At 40.0% G+C, this 17,575-nt stretch overlaps 2 protein-coding genes across 2 annotated transcripts; both read right to left on the minus strand.

Moving 5' to 3' along the window:
* Positions 1–2,003: 2,003 nt before the first annotated feature.
* On the minus strand, positions 2,004–2,939 carry OR6B1 (olfactory receptor family 6 subfamily B member 1). Its single transcript, XM_014592032.1, has one exon. It carries the CDS (start codon positions 2,937–2,939, stop codon positions 2,004–2,006), a length of 936 nt encoding a protein of 311 aa, XP_014447518.1.
* A 12,512-nt stretch (positions 2,940–15,451) lies between these two features.
* LOC102471496 (olfactory receptor-like protein OLF3) lies at positions 15,452–16,384 on the minus strand. The gene has a single exon (XM_014592027.1). The coding sequence runs from the start codon at positions 16,382–16,384 to the stop codon at positions 15,452–15,454; it is 933 nt and encodes a 310-aa protein (XP_014447513.1).
* Positions 16,385–17,575: the final 1,191 nt, after the last annotated feature.

The following is a 17,575-nucleotide window of genomic DNA, read 5'->3' on the forward strand; positions in this document are numbered from 1 at the left end:
TTCAATTCCCAGACCCAGAAGCTTGAAAATCAAACCATGTTCAGTGTATACATGCCCAAAATACCAAGAGAAAAATGAAGAAGAAGGAACTGTGGCATGGCTGTACTTCCAGGGGATGATTTCTCACCGCCCCACCCTCCGTCTCTCTCCAATGAGCACACACATATTTAGCAATAAATAACTAAAATATATTGGGAGCTAAAAGCTAGATTGTAGTCAGAGTTCTTTGCCCTAATTTCCCGATCCCCACTGAACACGCCTTTGACTGTTCTTAATGCACATGTTTAATTTCCCTCTATTATTGTCATCATAGTTTGACTCATCTGAATTTTCCAGAAAGTAATTTTTATGTGTCTGGGTTTTAAATGAAAATATACTCATGATCATTTTATAGCATTAAGGAACTGAAATATATTCCAGGAGCAAACATTCAATTATCTCTTTTACGAGCATTGAGGTTTATGGAAAGAGAGGGGTGTTGCACATTTATTCTCTAAAGTGAAGTGTGCTTTTATTTTTGTTTCTCTTCCTTTCTGGAACCTAAATTTCACATTTGTCCATTTTAATTTTATTAATTGTGCTTTAGGTATAGCAATTCATTATTCTAACCATATCCCTTCACAATTAGTTTCCCTAGTTGGCCTCTGCAGAAGCCTATTTCTCTCTAGGGAGGCTTCTTCCACTAGAGAAAAGACTCAGGGCTCAGTCAGGAGACCAGGACATTTGACCACAGCTCCCCACTGTCTGTGGTTTTATGTTATTTACTCCCTCCAATATCTGCCCTGAAAGTTTGTAAAATGGGGGAAAAATCCCATCTAATACTTCTTACTTGAGAGAGAGAGAGAGAGAGAGAGAGAGAAAACATTCTTTGCAGTGTCATTTGTTCTTAGATTAAAAAAAATGTTGAAAATGTTAAGTTCTCTTGTTTAAAACTATTCCAATAAATAAATTAATGCTGATTTGACATATTAGATTGAATAGAACTTAAAGTATAATGACCTTTGTCACTGGCAAAACTATGAATCAAAAATGGGCATTATCTATGTATCCCTCTGTGATTGTGTGGACATATTTGATCAAAAAGCTCTAGTGTGACAGGTAAGTAGTGAGGAGAGCTGAGAATCATTATGACAGGAAATGAGAATCTGTCAGATTCTAAAATCGGGCAGATTACTTGTTTCTGAGATGAGAGTGTAGATAGTGCGGCCAGGGAAAGTAGAAGAAAAAGACGGGGGAATGAGGAAACATTGAGATTGGAAAAAAGAGCATGATGAGGACAAGTTTAATTCAGTAATTAACATATCTGATGATATTTATTGGTCATCTATTTTACGCATATCTCTTAGGAGATACAAGTAAACATGTGATGTCTTGAAAGGAAATATAAAATTCAATAAGAGACAACTGTATCAGTTACATCACAAGGCAAGATATAATTGTGTAAATTATTCATAAAGTTTACTCACAAAAAAAGGAAAGATAAAGTTTATTCACAGATAAAGAAAAGCACTCTTTCTGAGAGATTTAATGCAGGTGAGCAGTGCTTGAAAATTGTGTTGGGAGGACTAGAGAAGCAGTCTCTAGCCTCTGCTACCACAAACAACTCTAGCACATTGAGAATAGTGTTACTGTAGGAGCCATGACCTCCATTAGTGTCAGGAGGACAGAAAGTCAGGAACCCACCACCAAATCTGTTGGCTCCAGAGCTCATAATGCCTGCTAGAATCCAAAACAGCTAACTCGTATATGGCCATTTTTCTTCTCACATGATTCAGTTATGTATTTACTCACAGCCTTCGAATTTTGGATCACCAAGCATTTCTTTTCCCTAGCTCTTTGTATAAAGGGTACAGGTCTGTTGACCAAGAACCTGTGATTACTGTGGACGTGGTGGTGTCTTATTAACATGGGTCATGTCCAGCAGAAGCACAAAAGGAGAAAGGATGGACAAAGGAAGAGCAGGCACTCAATCAATCCTTTCTTTCTAAATCAATCTTAATAGACTAATCAGACCCTACGGCCTGGCAATAGGCCAGTTTCTTCAGAGCTTCTTTGACCTCTCGGTTCCTTAGGCAATAGATGAAAGGGTTGAGAGCAGGGGTGACAATGGCATAGAAAATGGAAATAATCTTGTTCATGTTGAAGGCATGGATAGCCCGGGGTCGGGCATACATGAAAATAGTGGCTGAATAGAAAATGGTGACTACCACGAGGTGAGAGGCACAAGTGGAAAATGCTTTCTGCTTTCCCGTGGGCATGCGTAAAACAGTAGCCAGAATGCACCCGTAGGACAACACAGTGATGGAGAGTGGGAAGAGGAAGATGACCAGTGCCAGAACAAAGTCTACCAACTCAGCTATGGACATGTCTGTGCAGGACAGATTCAGCACTGGAGAGATGTCACAAAAGAAGTGATTGATGACATTCGGGCCACAGAAGCTGAGCCGGGAGATAAAGTAGATCTTTGCCAAAGAGATGCCAAAGCCAATGGCCCAGGAGCCAAGAGCCAGGCGGAAACAGAGCCCATGGCTCATAATGGTAGGGTAGTGAAGTGGCCGGCAGATGGCGACGTAGCGGTCATAGGCCATGGCAGCCAGGAGCACACATTCCGTGCACATGAGCGCGATGAAGAAGTACAGCTGTATCATGCAGTGAGTGAAAGAGATGCTGTTGCTCACAGACCAAAAACTGAACAGCAGTTTGGGCACAGTGACAGAGATGTACCAGGTCTCCAAGAAGGACAGGTTGGCCAGGAAGAAGTACATAGGCTTGTGCAGCGGCCGGTTCTGCTGCACCAACACGATGATGATCACGTTTTCAGCTACTGTCAGAATATAAGCCACGAGGAAGGTCAGGAACACTGCTGTGCGCATGCTCAAATTCCCAGGGAACCCCACCAGGATGAACTTGGAGACCCGGGTCTGGTTCTCCACTTCCATGTTAGAGACACAAGGCTTGGCTCTCCTGGGGGAGAAGAATTCCTGGTCAGACTTTCAACCTTGCCTACTCTGACTATCAACAACAACAGTTTTCATTTATTAATAACGTATTATGGGGAGCCAGCAGGTGGCTTAGTGGTTGGGGCACTGGACCCCAACATGGTTGACTGCTGTTCAAATCCCAGACCTGATGACTTGCTTTCTTACTTTCTCTCTCTCTTTCTGTCTCTCTCTGATAAGTGCATGTGTTCTATAGCAAACTTAATAATAATATCAATAATATAAATAAAATTAAATAGGTCAATCTTTTATAAATATTATGCTTTAAACTATAAACTTGGTACATTTTGTGCATAATTTAATTCCCATGTAGTCTCTCTAGCTCTTTTCATATATGTTATTTTATAATATTAATATTTAATAATGAAGAAAATGAGCTTCAGGTAGGTATTAAGTAATGGAAGGTCTTCAACAAACTCATAGAAAATGTATATTACAAAAAACTGCAAGGATTTTACCCTTTTTTGTGCAAAAGTAAACTTGCACTTTAATTTGATTTCTCTGTGAAGTTTTTGAAGTCCCCTGGTAACTTATCAAGTTCCCACTGCAGTGCAAGAAAGACGTCTAAAACCCATGCCCTGTCTATACTGCACTGCCTTCATGAACACCTCCAAAGGGAGCTATGAAACTTCTGTAGTCCATCTTACACTGTCAATTCCAAAGGCACGAGGCCTTTCTGACGGAGCTCTGGAAGTTTTTACAAGTTGCTTATCTTGTACACTCTATTCCTTTCTTTTTTCTACTATCACTGGAAACAGAGTAGCTGTCACGATCGTGAGGTGGGGGAAGAAGGTGAAGAGGGGAATGTTGGACTGTCCAGATTAAAGACTTGGACCTCATTCAAGTCTCAGGTCTGTCACTGACTTGCTATATAATATCAAAATCTTGCCCTTTCGAATATCCAGTTTTTTCTTAAGTAAATGTGAATATTAATATTTATTCAGTTTATGTCATTATGGGGAGGTGAAAGGAAGATTCGGGAGAAAATGATTAACAGACAAAAAAATGCATGTAAAGAAGTAGACTAGGTTATGGGGCAGTGTACCACAGAACAGTAAAAATGGCATTGGCAATTCAATATATACTTCCAAAAAATTAGTAGAGGGGAAGAGATCAAATAACGAAAAGTCCAAATGAGGCCCTGTAAATGTAATTTATATGACCCGTCCGTGACAGTGATATGAACAGGCTCTCCCTTCACTGTTTCAGCACAGTAAGGACAAGTGTAGGTCAACAGGGGAGAGGGGGCTATACTATGAGCCAAGCAGAAGGGCCAGCAAACAACATTGGGCCTCATTTCTGGGGAGCTTTAAGTTAGGGTAGGAGTGCTGGTCTCTGGATGGAGATTTTTTTAAATAATTAAAGACAAAAATGCATAACAAAATTCGAGATATCTTCTATGATGACTTAAAAACAAAATGATACTAGGGATTAGAGATGGTCTTTCTGACTTTTGAGGAGGTGACATGTAGGCAGAGAAGGGTTTCAGAACAGCAGCCCTTTGAAGAGCTCAGGTAAGAGGTAGCAGAGCTGAAATGATCCTTCCACTGCTGTCCTGCGATGGGTGGGGAAGAGGAGGAAGACAGGTAGGACCATAATGTGCAAGCCCCATAGGATAGCACGAGGGATCTGAATGCAATGAAAGCAATCAAAGAATTAAAGGTGAGTGAGGCATGATGTGATTTATGTTATGGAAAGATAATTCTGGTGTTTCAAAATAGACTCTGTAAAAAAATAATTAGAATAATAATAATAATGATTGGGGAAAACATAGAAAAGATATTGAATGTTGAAGCGGGGAGATTAATGTCTCTGTACTGACTGACATGCATGGCATTTCCTTTTGAAAAAGCAATGTAATACACTGTAAAGTTATATGTAATCCAATGTAATATAAAGAAGATTATGATGATAATAAAAAATAAAAAAAAATTTTTTTTAAAGAAGTAAATTTAAAAAAATGGACTCTGTAGGGGCAGGAGAGAGGGTTGTGAAATGAATTGGAGGCTATTCAGAAAAGGTAACAGTGACCTTGAATACCATGGGTTTGGAAAAGAACATGGTGGATTTAAGATATATTTTAGAAGCAAAATCTTTCGGAACCAGCAATTGGCTTAATGGCTATGTCACTAGATTCCCAAGTAGTCAACTGCGGTTCGCCAGGTGCGTGTGTGTGTGCCCAAGATACCGAGAGAAGAGTGGAGGAGAAGAGATTGCAGTGTGGCCATCCCCCCGGGGGGTGATTTCTCGCTTTCTGTCTCTCTGTCTCTCTGGCGATCACACATGCCCTATAGAAAAAGCCTCTAAAAAGAGAAAAAAAGGGGGGGGGGGCAAAATGTTTCATAGCCTGGCTTGCTTCATTTAGCATTAAACCCTCTATATTCATCCACCTTGTATTTAACAGGCACACCAATAGAAGGTTATCTGTAGAGGATGATGTATACAGTAAGAACTTTGACTTGATTGACATGTAATGCATGCATGGTTTGAAAAAAAACTGTATTGTGGGACCAGCAGTTAGCATAATGGCTATGTCATTGAACTCCCATGTAGTGGACTGCAGTTTGAGTCCCAGACCTGTTGCTTAAATTCAAGCTGGACACGTATGCATGAGTGCTCAAGATCCCAAGAGGAGAATGGAGAAAGGATTGCGGTGTGATTATCCCCCCTGAAGAGGTGATTTCTCGCTTTCTGTCTCTCTGTCTCTCTCTGTCTTTCTGGTGAGCGCACACACCCTATAGCAAAAACCTCTCAAAAAAAAAAAAAAAACTATATTGTACACTAAGATGTATAATAATTAAATGTAAAATAAATGAATAAGAGAGAAAAGAAAAAAAGTCCTGCAAAAACTTTAAAAGGAAACAAAAAAGTTGAATTTTTAACAGTACATGATGATTTGGACATGGCAGATCAGGGAGAGAGAGAAATCAAAAAAGGATCTCAGACATGAGGCTTATCCAGTAAGAGAGGTGTGGCCATATACGAAGATAGAAAGACTTGAGACACTTCCAGGCATGATCCTCACTGCTGAGGAGACAATGGACAGGAATTTGGGAGGGTTATGTTTTGATTAGTTTTAACAGTCCGGAATATTCTCTACTGATAATTTACTGAAGGATCACTAGGTGCCAGGAAGTTTGCCAAGTACTTTTCGTATAATATCTCATGTAATTCACAAATGACATTTTTTCGTTTTCTAATTTCTCAGAAGACAGCATGGTTTAGACAAATCAAGCAGGATTTCCAAGTTAGAGAGTGACAGAATTGGAATTATAGTGAAATTCAGTCTGCTGACTGCAAAACCCTGCCCTTGACCCACTGACTCACATGTGGATGAAGAAAATCAGATTTTGGATTTACCACAACTTTTCACATTTAAAATTTGTGACTCTTTTAGGAAATATTCTCTAGTCCTACTTAAATTTTATTGCAGGTACAAGCTATTAGAGATAAGATTTTAAAAAAATAAAGCAAGGGCCAGGTGCTGGTGGTAGAAGTAATGAACTGAACTGATGAGAAAAGTCCAGGGTTCACATCCCAGCACCTCCCTGAGCACACAGGCATGCACATTCACGCCTGTGATCCCAGCCAGAGGAGACAGGTGGATTGTGGTGTGAAGATACTGTTGGGGGTGCCTTTCTCTTTCTCTTTCAGTCCTCCTCTCTCCCTCTTAGAAGAAATAAAGTGACATAAATTTTAAATAAGTAATGGTACAAGTATATATTCAATCAGACACACAACTTAGAGACAAACACATAGAAATGTCTGATAAATATATCATTAAAAGATCATCACCGGTTAAGTTTTGAAAGACGAATAATGAATTTATTTATTATGGAAAGGAAGAGGCATTTTAGGCAGATAAATAAAGGGAACAAAGGCCCAGTGATCTGAAAGAGCCGAGCAGCCTCAGTGGAGCGACTCATTATGGCCTGATTCTGCGTGAGTGGGCAAACTGGGAGTGAGTGAATGAGTAGAAAAGGGATGGGAGGGGAAGGAGAGTGAGGGAGAGAGAGAAACAGAGAGGATGCTGACAAGGGCTGGATCATGGAGACCTTCATATGGAGACCTTGTCCTGTAGGACTAGCCCCTTAGCGTAGAGGTTACGTGCCTAGGTAGAAGGAAACCAGATCTCACATGGCCAACTGGGGTTTGAATCCCAGTCCTGGCAGCAAGGTGCCAGGTGTGTACATGTGTGCCCAGGATTCTGAATGGCTGGAAAATAGGAAGAAAAAAGATTGTGGCATGACCACACACCACTGGGGAGTATTCTCTCTCTCTCTCTCTCTCTCTCTCGCTTTCTCTCTCTTCCTCTCTCATGCATTTACCCTAAGGTGAAAATTTTAAAAATTATCCTTATTCTGTAGTGTAAACAATTAAGTAATCACCGAATGTTTGTCAGCAAAATGACATCCTGATATTGTAACCTGACTTTGATGAAGAACATGAATTTGGATGCGACAGGGTAGCCACACCAGAGACTGATAGGCCAGTTGGAAGACATTGTTATAGCAGACACCTAAAGTCACACAAAGAAGGGGGAAAATCACCCACCTAATGTTAATATAGAAATTAAGAAACACATACATACACATATCTAGCTGTTCACAAAAATAACTTTTGCACTCCCAGAAGAAGTTCTGTGAAAATAGAGGATTTACTTATTTCTTACCAGCTAAATAAAACTAAATAGGCACTAATTATTGCATACTGTTGGGGAGCATGATAGTATTTATGTGTATTACTTCACTGTAAATCTGCATATTTTACTCTATTCTCTCTCTCTCTCTCTCTCTCTCTCGCTTTCTCTCTCTTCCTCTCTCATGCATTTACCCTAAGGTGAAAATTTTAAAAATTATCCTTATTCTGTAGTGTAAACAATTAAGTAATCACCGAATGTTTGTCAGCAAAATGACATCCTGATATTGTAACCTGACTTTGATGAAGAACATGAATTTGGATGCGACAGGGTAGCCACACCAGAGACTGATAGGCCAGTTGGAAGACATTGTTATAGCAGACACCTAAAGTCACACAAAGAAGGGGGAAAATCACCCACCTAATGTTAATATAGAAATTAAGAAACACATACATACACATATCTAGCTGTTCACAAAAATAACTTTTGCACTCCCAGAAGAAGTTCTGTGAAAATAGAGGATTTACTTATTTCTTACCAGCTAAATAAAACTAAATAGGCACTAATTATTGCATACTGTTGGGGAGCATGATAGTATTTATGTGTATTACTTCACTGTAAATCTGCATATTTTACTCCTGATTTTTACTCTATTAAAGCACACCCCAGTGTGTTACTACTCAGAGTAAATTTTACCATAGATCTAGAATCAAACATCTAACTTTTTTCCATTCTGCTGCCTGCTGCATATGCACTTTCCTCTAACATAGATTCTGTACAAATGTAGGTTCCAAGAAATGTATTTGATGTAAACATAAACTCCATCCCTGCTAGGAAAGCAGCAGCTTTTGTAACCACCATCACAAACAGGTTCCAGGAAGATGCATCAGTCTGCAGGACAGGGGATGTGGGGAGCATGGTCAGGATCCGGAGGTGGGATCAGAATCAGGGGCACTTATTTCTAGTCCCACCAAAAGATGCCTCTCAAAAGTAGTAGGAGAGCTTGCCTTCTCTGCTCTCTGCATAACTGGCTGCACTTAGCACTTGGAAGATGAAAATGTCATCCTGGCTGATGGTTGGGATTTGAGGGTGGTGGAATGGAGGGGCATTAGACATTTAGGACATAAACAACACTGAGTGCAGTCGCCTGAAACAGAACTGCCTGCCTGGTTAGAAACATGCTCAGATGCTCTGCAGGGGAAAACTTACCTTGGCTTAGCAGCCTTTGATGGGACAGAATGGGAAAAGAAATTCTTCACTGGTTCTAAATTAGGAAAAAGTAGACAAAAAATATTCAAGTACTGAACAGGTGTGAGAAACCCACTCTCCAAACCTAGAAGGAGTGAATGGGCACAGATTACCCTACTGCTTCCAAGCTGATATCCAGGGCTGGGTGAGAGAGGAGCCCTAGGTGCTAGGAATGCACTTGTCCCTGATCTGGCATGGGGAAGGCTTCTCCAACGCCCTGGGGCCAGGGCACCCATCACCCTCCTGACAAGTCTGCAGTGGATTCAGGCACACAAGGCTTGGAGGTTGTTTGGACTCTGAGGGCTTTATAGAGTATCAAGACTTGCTCTGCATTTCTGCCAAGACCCAAGAGAAAAGAACTTTAATAATGACCGTGCAATTGTCTTATGGGATCCAATAGAAATTTCTCTTTGCCATTGTGGCATCTTACTTGTTCTTTATGATATTGGTTTCATACGGGGGAAAATCACTTATGGCCACACTTGGAAAAAAGCCAGACTTTAATTTATCCTTGGTTAAAAGATGAAGAGAAGAAAACATCCTGTGTTTAAATCTCTATTTGCAGATTTTTATTCAATCTTTGGATTAATTAAAACAGAATGACCATATAAATTCTCCAAGGGAATATTGATACCCAAAATAGATTGATAATTACTTCATTTTAGTAACAGTTTATATGAAAATTTTTGTTTTAATGCTATACCCTAATTGTGTGCTGAATACCTTTATCATGATGGGACCCAGACAGAGGGGTGCACTGGTAGCAACATGCCCTGCAACGCTGGAGGCCATCTAGAAGATCAGGGTACGTGTCCTAGGTCAACCTGTTGTATATGCACATGTGCGCATGCCATGATCCTGACTGAAAAGAAGGCTGGGGGATGGGAGAGAGGGCACAGGTGGTGTGGATGCCACATGGCTGACTACCTGGTTCGAGTCCTGAGCCCATGGGCTTAAAAATCATGCCAATGCATGTGTGTGTCTGCCCAAAGTTCAAAGAAGAGAATTGAGGAGAAAGAATTATGGTGTGACCATGTCCCTTGAGGGTGATTTCTCACTTTCCCTCTCTCTATCTCTCTCTCTCAAGTACACATGCCCTATGTAATAAACCTTAAAAAAAGAAGTAATTTGCTATCACTGTTTAAAAAAGTAATTAATTTAAACTTTAAGGAAATTATTATGAGGGGGTCAATGTTGCTTTTTCAGCTGTCCTTAGGTCCCACCTGACCAATATTTCATGTTCTGGAACAAAGCTCTAGTTTACTGAATCTCACCTCCTGTTGCCTGCAGAGCTCTTACAATACATCACACAAAGTAAAGCAGTGGGACCAGCAGTTAGCGTAATGGCTATGTCGCTGGACTCCCATGTAGTCGACCGCAGTTCGCGTCCCGGACCCGGCGGCTTAAAACTCACGCCGGGTGCGTGTGCGTGTGTGCCCAAGATCCTGAGAGGAGAAAGGAGGAGAGGGGATTGTGGCGTGGCCATCCCCCCTGGGGGGTGATGTCTCGCTTTCTGTCTCTCTGTCTCTCTCTGTCTGTCTGGTAAGCACACGCGCCTTGTAGCGAAAACCTCTCTAAAAAAAAAAAAAAAGTAAAGCAGTCATACTCCCTGTAGTTTGATAAAATGGTAAATGAAAATACTTAAAGTTACAAATAATTCAGTCTGGGGTGCAACACATGGTTATGGTAATCACATTCTCTTACAGGACTGATATATAAACACCAAATTGCAACAGATAAGAATGAGGCAGCTCTTTGAAATCTCTGGTCTTAATTGACCTCAAAGTGCCAGAAACACTCTGAGATACTTTAAATAGACCATTTTAAATTAACTATGAACTTTCAATATGAATCCATCAGTGGTAACCACAGCTGCCCTAACCATGTTCTGGTCACCCACTGTGGTGACAGAATGCTTGGGAGAGCATACTTCTTCAAAGACAGAAAATGCTTACCCACTGTGAGAGAATTCTATCAGTTACTGTGACAGTGATCTTTGATTCCTTGTGTCAAAATTTCTGCAAATAATCGCAGATACAAATAAAATCGTAATGTATACAAACACAATCTTATCATAGAAGTGAGTTTTACCAAATGGGCTTTTCTTTTAGCCTTTTATTCTGTACTTCTTGGTGGTTCCAATTTGGAGGTTTCTGCAGATCCCTCAGATTCTGAGTCCTGTGGCTGATCTTTCTTCAGAGTCCTCTTACATATGTTGCTGCACCATGCCCAGGTTTTTGTTTGGTGATGCTGTTTTTGGTGTCAGGATCAACTCGTTCTCTATTATTGCTGAGAAGTATTCCAATATACAGACCTACAACAGTACATTAGTTATTCACCAACTGATAGATACCTGGTTCCGTTTGGAGCACATCTTCAACACATAGGCCATTCATAACTCTGCCTTAGCCTTCACTTGTTATTAAGCAGAGCCTAAAGTTCACCAGAGTTGAAATCTTAAGGTCTTTTCAGACCATTGAGCATGCATTCAGCCCTGTGCATATGCATGGCTTTCTCAATTTTCTAAAGTACACCTGAGTTTTTCAAACCTTTAATCCCTGATGTAGCTTTCTTTCCAATTTCTGTCTATTGCTTGTCTCCAGTCTTAACTTTTGACCAAGGCTGCTGTAATCAATTCTTTTGCCTTTAAATTCCTTCAGCAAATACCACTTGGGAAGCTATCCCAGCCAGGGAACGCAATCCCAGCCCTTTGCTTGACTTCTCGTCAAGCAAAACAAAGATAATCCTTTACAGAAGCCCTTAAGTTAGATGCTTTATATATCAAAAACTTCTATCAATTTTTTTTGAGAATAGGGTCCATTTTGCTCTTTCTTGTATGAACAATCTGCACCAGAAGTGTGAGTTGCCACCCTTCATGGCTGCCTCGAATTTGAAAAGTAAGGGATGATCAGTAGGTGATTTAAATGCCCTAGCATAGGACCAGGAGATGGCTTATTGGTTATGTCACTGGACTCCCACGTGGCCGATTGCATTCCAAGTCCCAGACCTGGTGGCTTAAAACTCATGCCAGGTGCATGTGCGTGCATTCTGAAAATCCCAAGAAGAGATTGGAGGAGAAGAGATTGTGGCATGGCCATCCCCTCTGGGGAGGGGGTGATTTCTCACTTTCTGTCTCTCTGTCTCTCTCTGTCCCTCTGACAAGTGTATGTGCCTGATAACAAAAATCTGTCTAAAAACTAAACAAATAAATAAATGCCCTGGCACTCTCTTAGTACAATACAGTAGCTTCTGTCTCCATCAGCCTTCCCACTGCTCGTGGTGCATTTTGATCTGTTCTATGGTTGTGCAAAAGTTTATTCCAACAGTTTTGCCATTTGTTAGTTGTTTTTGTGGAGGTATGAAGTCTTAGAATTCTTTATTTCACCATTTTCAGTGATGTTTTTGTGTATACACACACATGCACGCACACATGCATTTAATCTACATTTTATATATTGTCTTTGCTTTTTGCAATCTTCCCAAATTACATTATTAGTTCTGGAAGCCTCATTGTACATTTCTTGTTATTTTCTCTATATGTAATAATTTTGCCTGAGAATTAAAATAATTTTATTTATGTATTTCTTATTTGCATTTATTTAGTTTATTTTTCTGGCTTTATCACTTTAGCTAGGACTTCCAGTTGAAAAGAAAAGGTGAACATGAACATATAGTCATGTTTCCAACCTTAGAGGAAAATCAGTCAGTCCTTCACTATTAAAGATGATGGATATTAGCTGCAAGTTACTTGTAGATACTCTCGATTGGTTAAGAAGTTACTTTCTATGCCTAGCTTTCTAGTCTTTATCATGATCACTGTTAAATTGCAATTATTGCCTTTTGTTCATCTGATGAAGTGTTCAATGGTTTTTAATTTTAGTCTCTTAACAAATTAAATACATTGACTTAATTTATTTTCAGATGTTGAACCAACCATGCATTTCCTATATATAAACTCCCCAAGAATAGATCTTAATCTATCAATAGATCTTTATTATATGTTTTATAATATTTTAAAAATATTGCATATAAAAATTTATTTTATATTATAATGTTTATATAATACTATAAAAATATAATGTATTATATTTTTAAAAACTTGTGGAACTGTAATCAATGTTCCTGCTCTACCCAACTTTCTCAAAACACAACATTGCCTTTGTAAGACAGCTATCTCTCTCCATACTTCTGCCCTTTCACCAGAAGTAGATGCTTTCTTTGTGTGAGGCTTGTGTTGGGGCACAGGACATGGAGATTCTTGGTTTTCTTAATCCAGCCCCAGTTTTAGGCACTGTAAAGATGAAGCTTGGAAATTCATGTTTCTGCCTTATTCCACTCATTATGACAATGAAATTCTGTATCTGTGCCTGGTCATAAGTGGGAGTTTCTGCTCCTTTCCTTGTGGATTCTATTTGTATCAGTGCAAGATTTAAGCCTGAATGGATTTCAACCCTTTTTGTAAGGGTAGATTGCTTTTTCCTCAGTGAAAATGCTCCTTTGTCTGGAAAAGTGACATGACTTTTCCCCAGATGTAAAATAATATTGATGTTGTTTACAAGACTTGTGCTGGAATTGGGAGGATTCTATTCCTCTTTTGGAGGAGATTTTTTTTTTTCACTCCTACCATTACTTTAAAAAAAAAAGTTATATATTTCTTCTGGGAGAAAGAGAGACATAAAGGAGAGAGAGAGAGAAACACCCCCAGCAGGGGATGGCCTAGATCATGAGCACATTTGCATGCACCTGGCATGCTCAGAGAAGTCCCAGCACACAACTTCAGGACCTTGTGTATCCAGGTGCATTACTGCTGCACCATCAACAGGCTTCTGCCTATACTTTCGATCTTGGTCCCTTTTTGCAATAATACTTTCCTCTCTGGCTGCTTTAAAAAGAAAAGAGTTTATTGCTTTTGTCTGACATGGTTTTACTCTGATATACCCAGGTATGGTTTCACTGCATTTCTGCTGTCTCAAATCTGTAATACTTTATGTATCTATGGCCTGATGTCTTTATTCAATTTGGGAAAATTGAATAAAATTGAATAAAGCCATGATGACTATAACGGACAATTTCATTTTTCCCACTCCTATGGTTGCTCCCAGGATGTCTTATCAATACCCACAGGGACCCTGTTTGAGATATATCACACACAAAAAAACCTATTAGAACGGAAAATTGAATAAAGCCATGTTATTCACATATGCTTTTTTCTCCAGTCTCTTTTTTTCTCTTATTTTGACACTTTCATTATATGTGTGCTAGACTTTTCTATTGTGTTCCATGTGTTAGAACTTCTTACCTTGTTCAAGAAATCATGTATTCCCTTTTACTTCTTTTTTTCTTCTCCACTGAGTCAGATTATTTATTACTACCTTACCTGTCACTTAACAAATCCCTCTCAGTTCTCTCTAATCTGCTTGGAACATATTAATTTTTTGTATTTTTGTATTTCTTTATTTGATTTTATAGTTTCTTATTTACATTTCACTGTACATCTTTATGTGGTTCAATGTAGTTTTTCAAAGCATATGTGCAGTGTGTGATAATTAAATCAAGGGTATTACCCTTAGTCATCATCTCAAACAAAGTACATTACATTTTATTATGTGCTCTTTTTTTTTTTTTTAAGGAGATTTTTGCTATAGGGCATGTGTGCTCACTGGAGAGACAGACAGACAGAAAATGAGAAATCACCCCACAGGGGGAATGACCACACTGCAAGCCCTTTTTTTTTTTTTTTTTGAGAGATTTTCACTGTAGGGCGCGTGCGCTCGCCAGACAGACAGAGAGAGACATAGAGACAGAAAGCGAGAAATCACCCCCCAGGGGGGATGGTCACGCCGCAATCCCTTCTCCTCCATTCTCCTCTCGGGATCTTGGGCACGCACGCACACACGCCCGGCGTGAGTTTTAAGCCACCGGGTCCGGAACACGAACCGCAGTCGACTACGTGGGAATCCAGCGACATAGCCATTACGCTAACTGCTGGTTCCCTGCAATCCCTTTTTCTTCATTCTCCTCTTGCAATTTAGGGCACACATGCACACATACCTGGCATGAGCTTCAAGCCACTGAGTCCAAGACTAGAACTGTGATTGGCCATGAGAGAGTCCAGCGACATAACTATTACACCATCTGCTGGTCCCTATATTGTGTACCTTTGACTTTCATTCTAATAGGCTTTTTCTGTGTGTGATATAATCAAACAGGGTCCCTGTGGGTATTGATAAGACATCCTGGGAGCAACCATAGGAGTGGGAAAAATGAAATTGTCCTTTATAGTCATCATAGAGAAGTGAAATAGGCATAGCCAGAGATAACCAATGCCATGTCAGACATTTTATACAGATTATCTCTCATATTTGCAAATGATCTGAAAGCTAGATACTGTTTTCTTGTTTAGTAATAAAATATAAAAATAAGATGTTCAAGAAACTTGCCAGCTAGAAGCAGAAGAATAAAAAAACCAGGTCTGCTTGACAAAGCTGAAGATCATTCCTTTATACATTGAGACACTGATGAAACCAGGTGGGCAGATGAAATTCAAGTTTTGAGTCTTGACCTTTTATCCAAACTTCTCCAATACTTTCCAAAGAGCAGCCATAACTTCCTTATTCCTCAAGCTATAAATCAAGGGATTCAACATGGGAGCCACCAGAGCATAGAAGAGAGCAACCATCTTCTCCTCCTCTACTGAGGAGGCAGACCTTGGGCCCAGGTAGGTGAAGATGGAAGCTCCAAAGCACATGCAAACCACTGTGAGATGAGAGGCACATGTCCCAAAGGCTTTGCTGCGTCCCTGCATAGAGCGAATGCGCAAAATGGCAGCAACTATGTATGCATAGGAGAATAGAACAAGGGAACAGGGAAGCATAAGCACCAGAAATCCTGAGACAGCCACCATGATCTTGTTGAAGGAGATGTCCCCACAGGCCAGCCGCAACACTGCTAGTGTTTCACAGGCAAAGTGGTTGATGACATTGTAACACAGGGGAAGCCGGAAAGTGATGATTGTTTCCATGAGTGAATTTGTAAAACCAGCCACCAGGCATCCAGTAGCCAGCCTTAGGCACAGCCCTTCATGCATGATGACTGTGTAGTGCAGAGGGTGGCACACAGCCACGTAGCGGTCATAGGCCATGGCTCCCAGCAGGAAGAACTCAGACCCACCCAGTGCCAGGGAAACATAGAACTGAAGCACACAGCTGTAGAATGGAATGGACTTTTTGGCTGAGAGCAAGTGGGCCAGCATTTGTGGGGCAATGCTGTTTGCGTAACAGAGGTCCACCAAGGACAGAACACTGAGGAAGAAGTACATGGGAGTATGAAGCCTACTATCCTGTCTGATCAGAAGAAGAATGAGGGAATTTCCCACAAAAGTCACTAAGTACATGGCCAGAATCAACACAAAGAGGGAGACCTGTGTGCCCCAGTCACTGGACAGCCCCAGCAGGATGAACTCATTCACCCATGTCTGGTTTTTCTTTTCCTGGCCCATTGGCTTCTGACTATCAAACTAAAGATGCAGAAATAATAAATCACAGAAACTCAGAGGCGTACTTTATAGACCATTTAGAGAAGCTGCCCCTCCGAACTTAAAATTTCTCTAGAATATCTCAGCAGAAAAACCACCCAAACTGCTGGAACACATATGTGATGAGGACTGTGTTGAGGCCCAGCTGCGCAGCTAGAAATTAAGGAGAAAAGAAGTTACATTTTTGGAATTCAGTTTATTGGAACATAATTTCTTCTCCCAAACATTTGCTCTTAAATGGTCAAAGATAATTAATGAAGAATTTAGACTTGAAACCCTATGTAGTTTAGTAGTATTATGGCAAATAATGCCAGTCTTTCTGGTGAGGTTTTTGGTCCATATGAAAGATACTTTTCTGAATTCTGAATCATGTTCAGTACCATTTTACCTCTTTGTTTACTGGGTTTCTCCTCTACATCTCTCTAGATATTTAGACACAATACTACTGGCCAAGGGTAGGCATATGTGTGTGTGTGTGTGTGTGTGTGTGTGTGTGTGTGTGTATGTATGTGTGTATGTATATATATATATATACATACATGTGTGTATGTATATATATGTGTGTGTGTATATATATGTGTGTATATATATATATATATATATAGAGAGAGAGAGAGAGAGAGAGAGAGATAGAGAGAGAAATCTTAAGAAGTACTAACATTTAGAGGTAGAGGAAAGTAATAATTATTTTGTGTTTACTGTTTAATGATAGAATTTAAATGAATGAACTATGTTTATTGCAGCATTATTCACAATTGCTAAGACATAAAACCAACCCAAATGTTCATGAACAGATGAATGGATTGAAAAAGTGTGGCACATTTTCCCGTTTTTTTTAAATTGGGTTAATCATTTTCTTCTGGGTAAAGCCACTTGAGTTCCCTGGGTATTCTGGTTATCAGTCCCTTATCTGAGATGAAGTTTACAAAACTTTTTTCTCATTCCAAGGGTTGTTGATTCACACTAATTGCTGCAGTCTTTACTGGGCAGAAACTTCTTTATCTGAGGTAATCCCACTGTCTATTCTGGGGATTATTGCCTGTGCTTTAGGGGTCTTGCTTAAGAAGTCTTTGCCTACCTCAGTGTCTCCCAAAGTTTCTCCAGTGTTTTCAACCAGGTTTTAGGTTTAGATCTTTGATCCACTTTGAGTTGATT

Source organism: Tupaia chinensis, unplaced genomic scaffold, assembly GCF_000334495.1.
Source record: "Tupaia chinensis unplaced genomic scaffold, TupChi_1.0 Scaffold000637_1, whole genome shotgun sequence".
Classification (NCBI taxonomy): Eukaryota; Metazoa; Chordata; class Mammalia; order Scandentia; family Tupaiidae; genus Tupaia; species Tupaia belangeri.

Excerpts from the sequence above, each read along its gene's own strand:
- OR6B1 (XM_014592032.1), bottom strand. The coding sequence starts at position 2,939 with ATGGAAGTGGAGAACCAGACCCGGGTCTCCAAGTTCATCCTGGTGGGG.
- LOC102471496 (XM_014592027.1), bottom strand. The coding sequence starts at position 16,384 with ATGGGCCAGGAAAAGAAAAACCAGACATGGGTGAATGAGTTCATCCTG.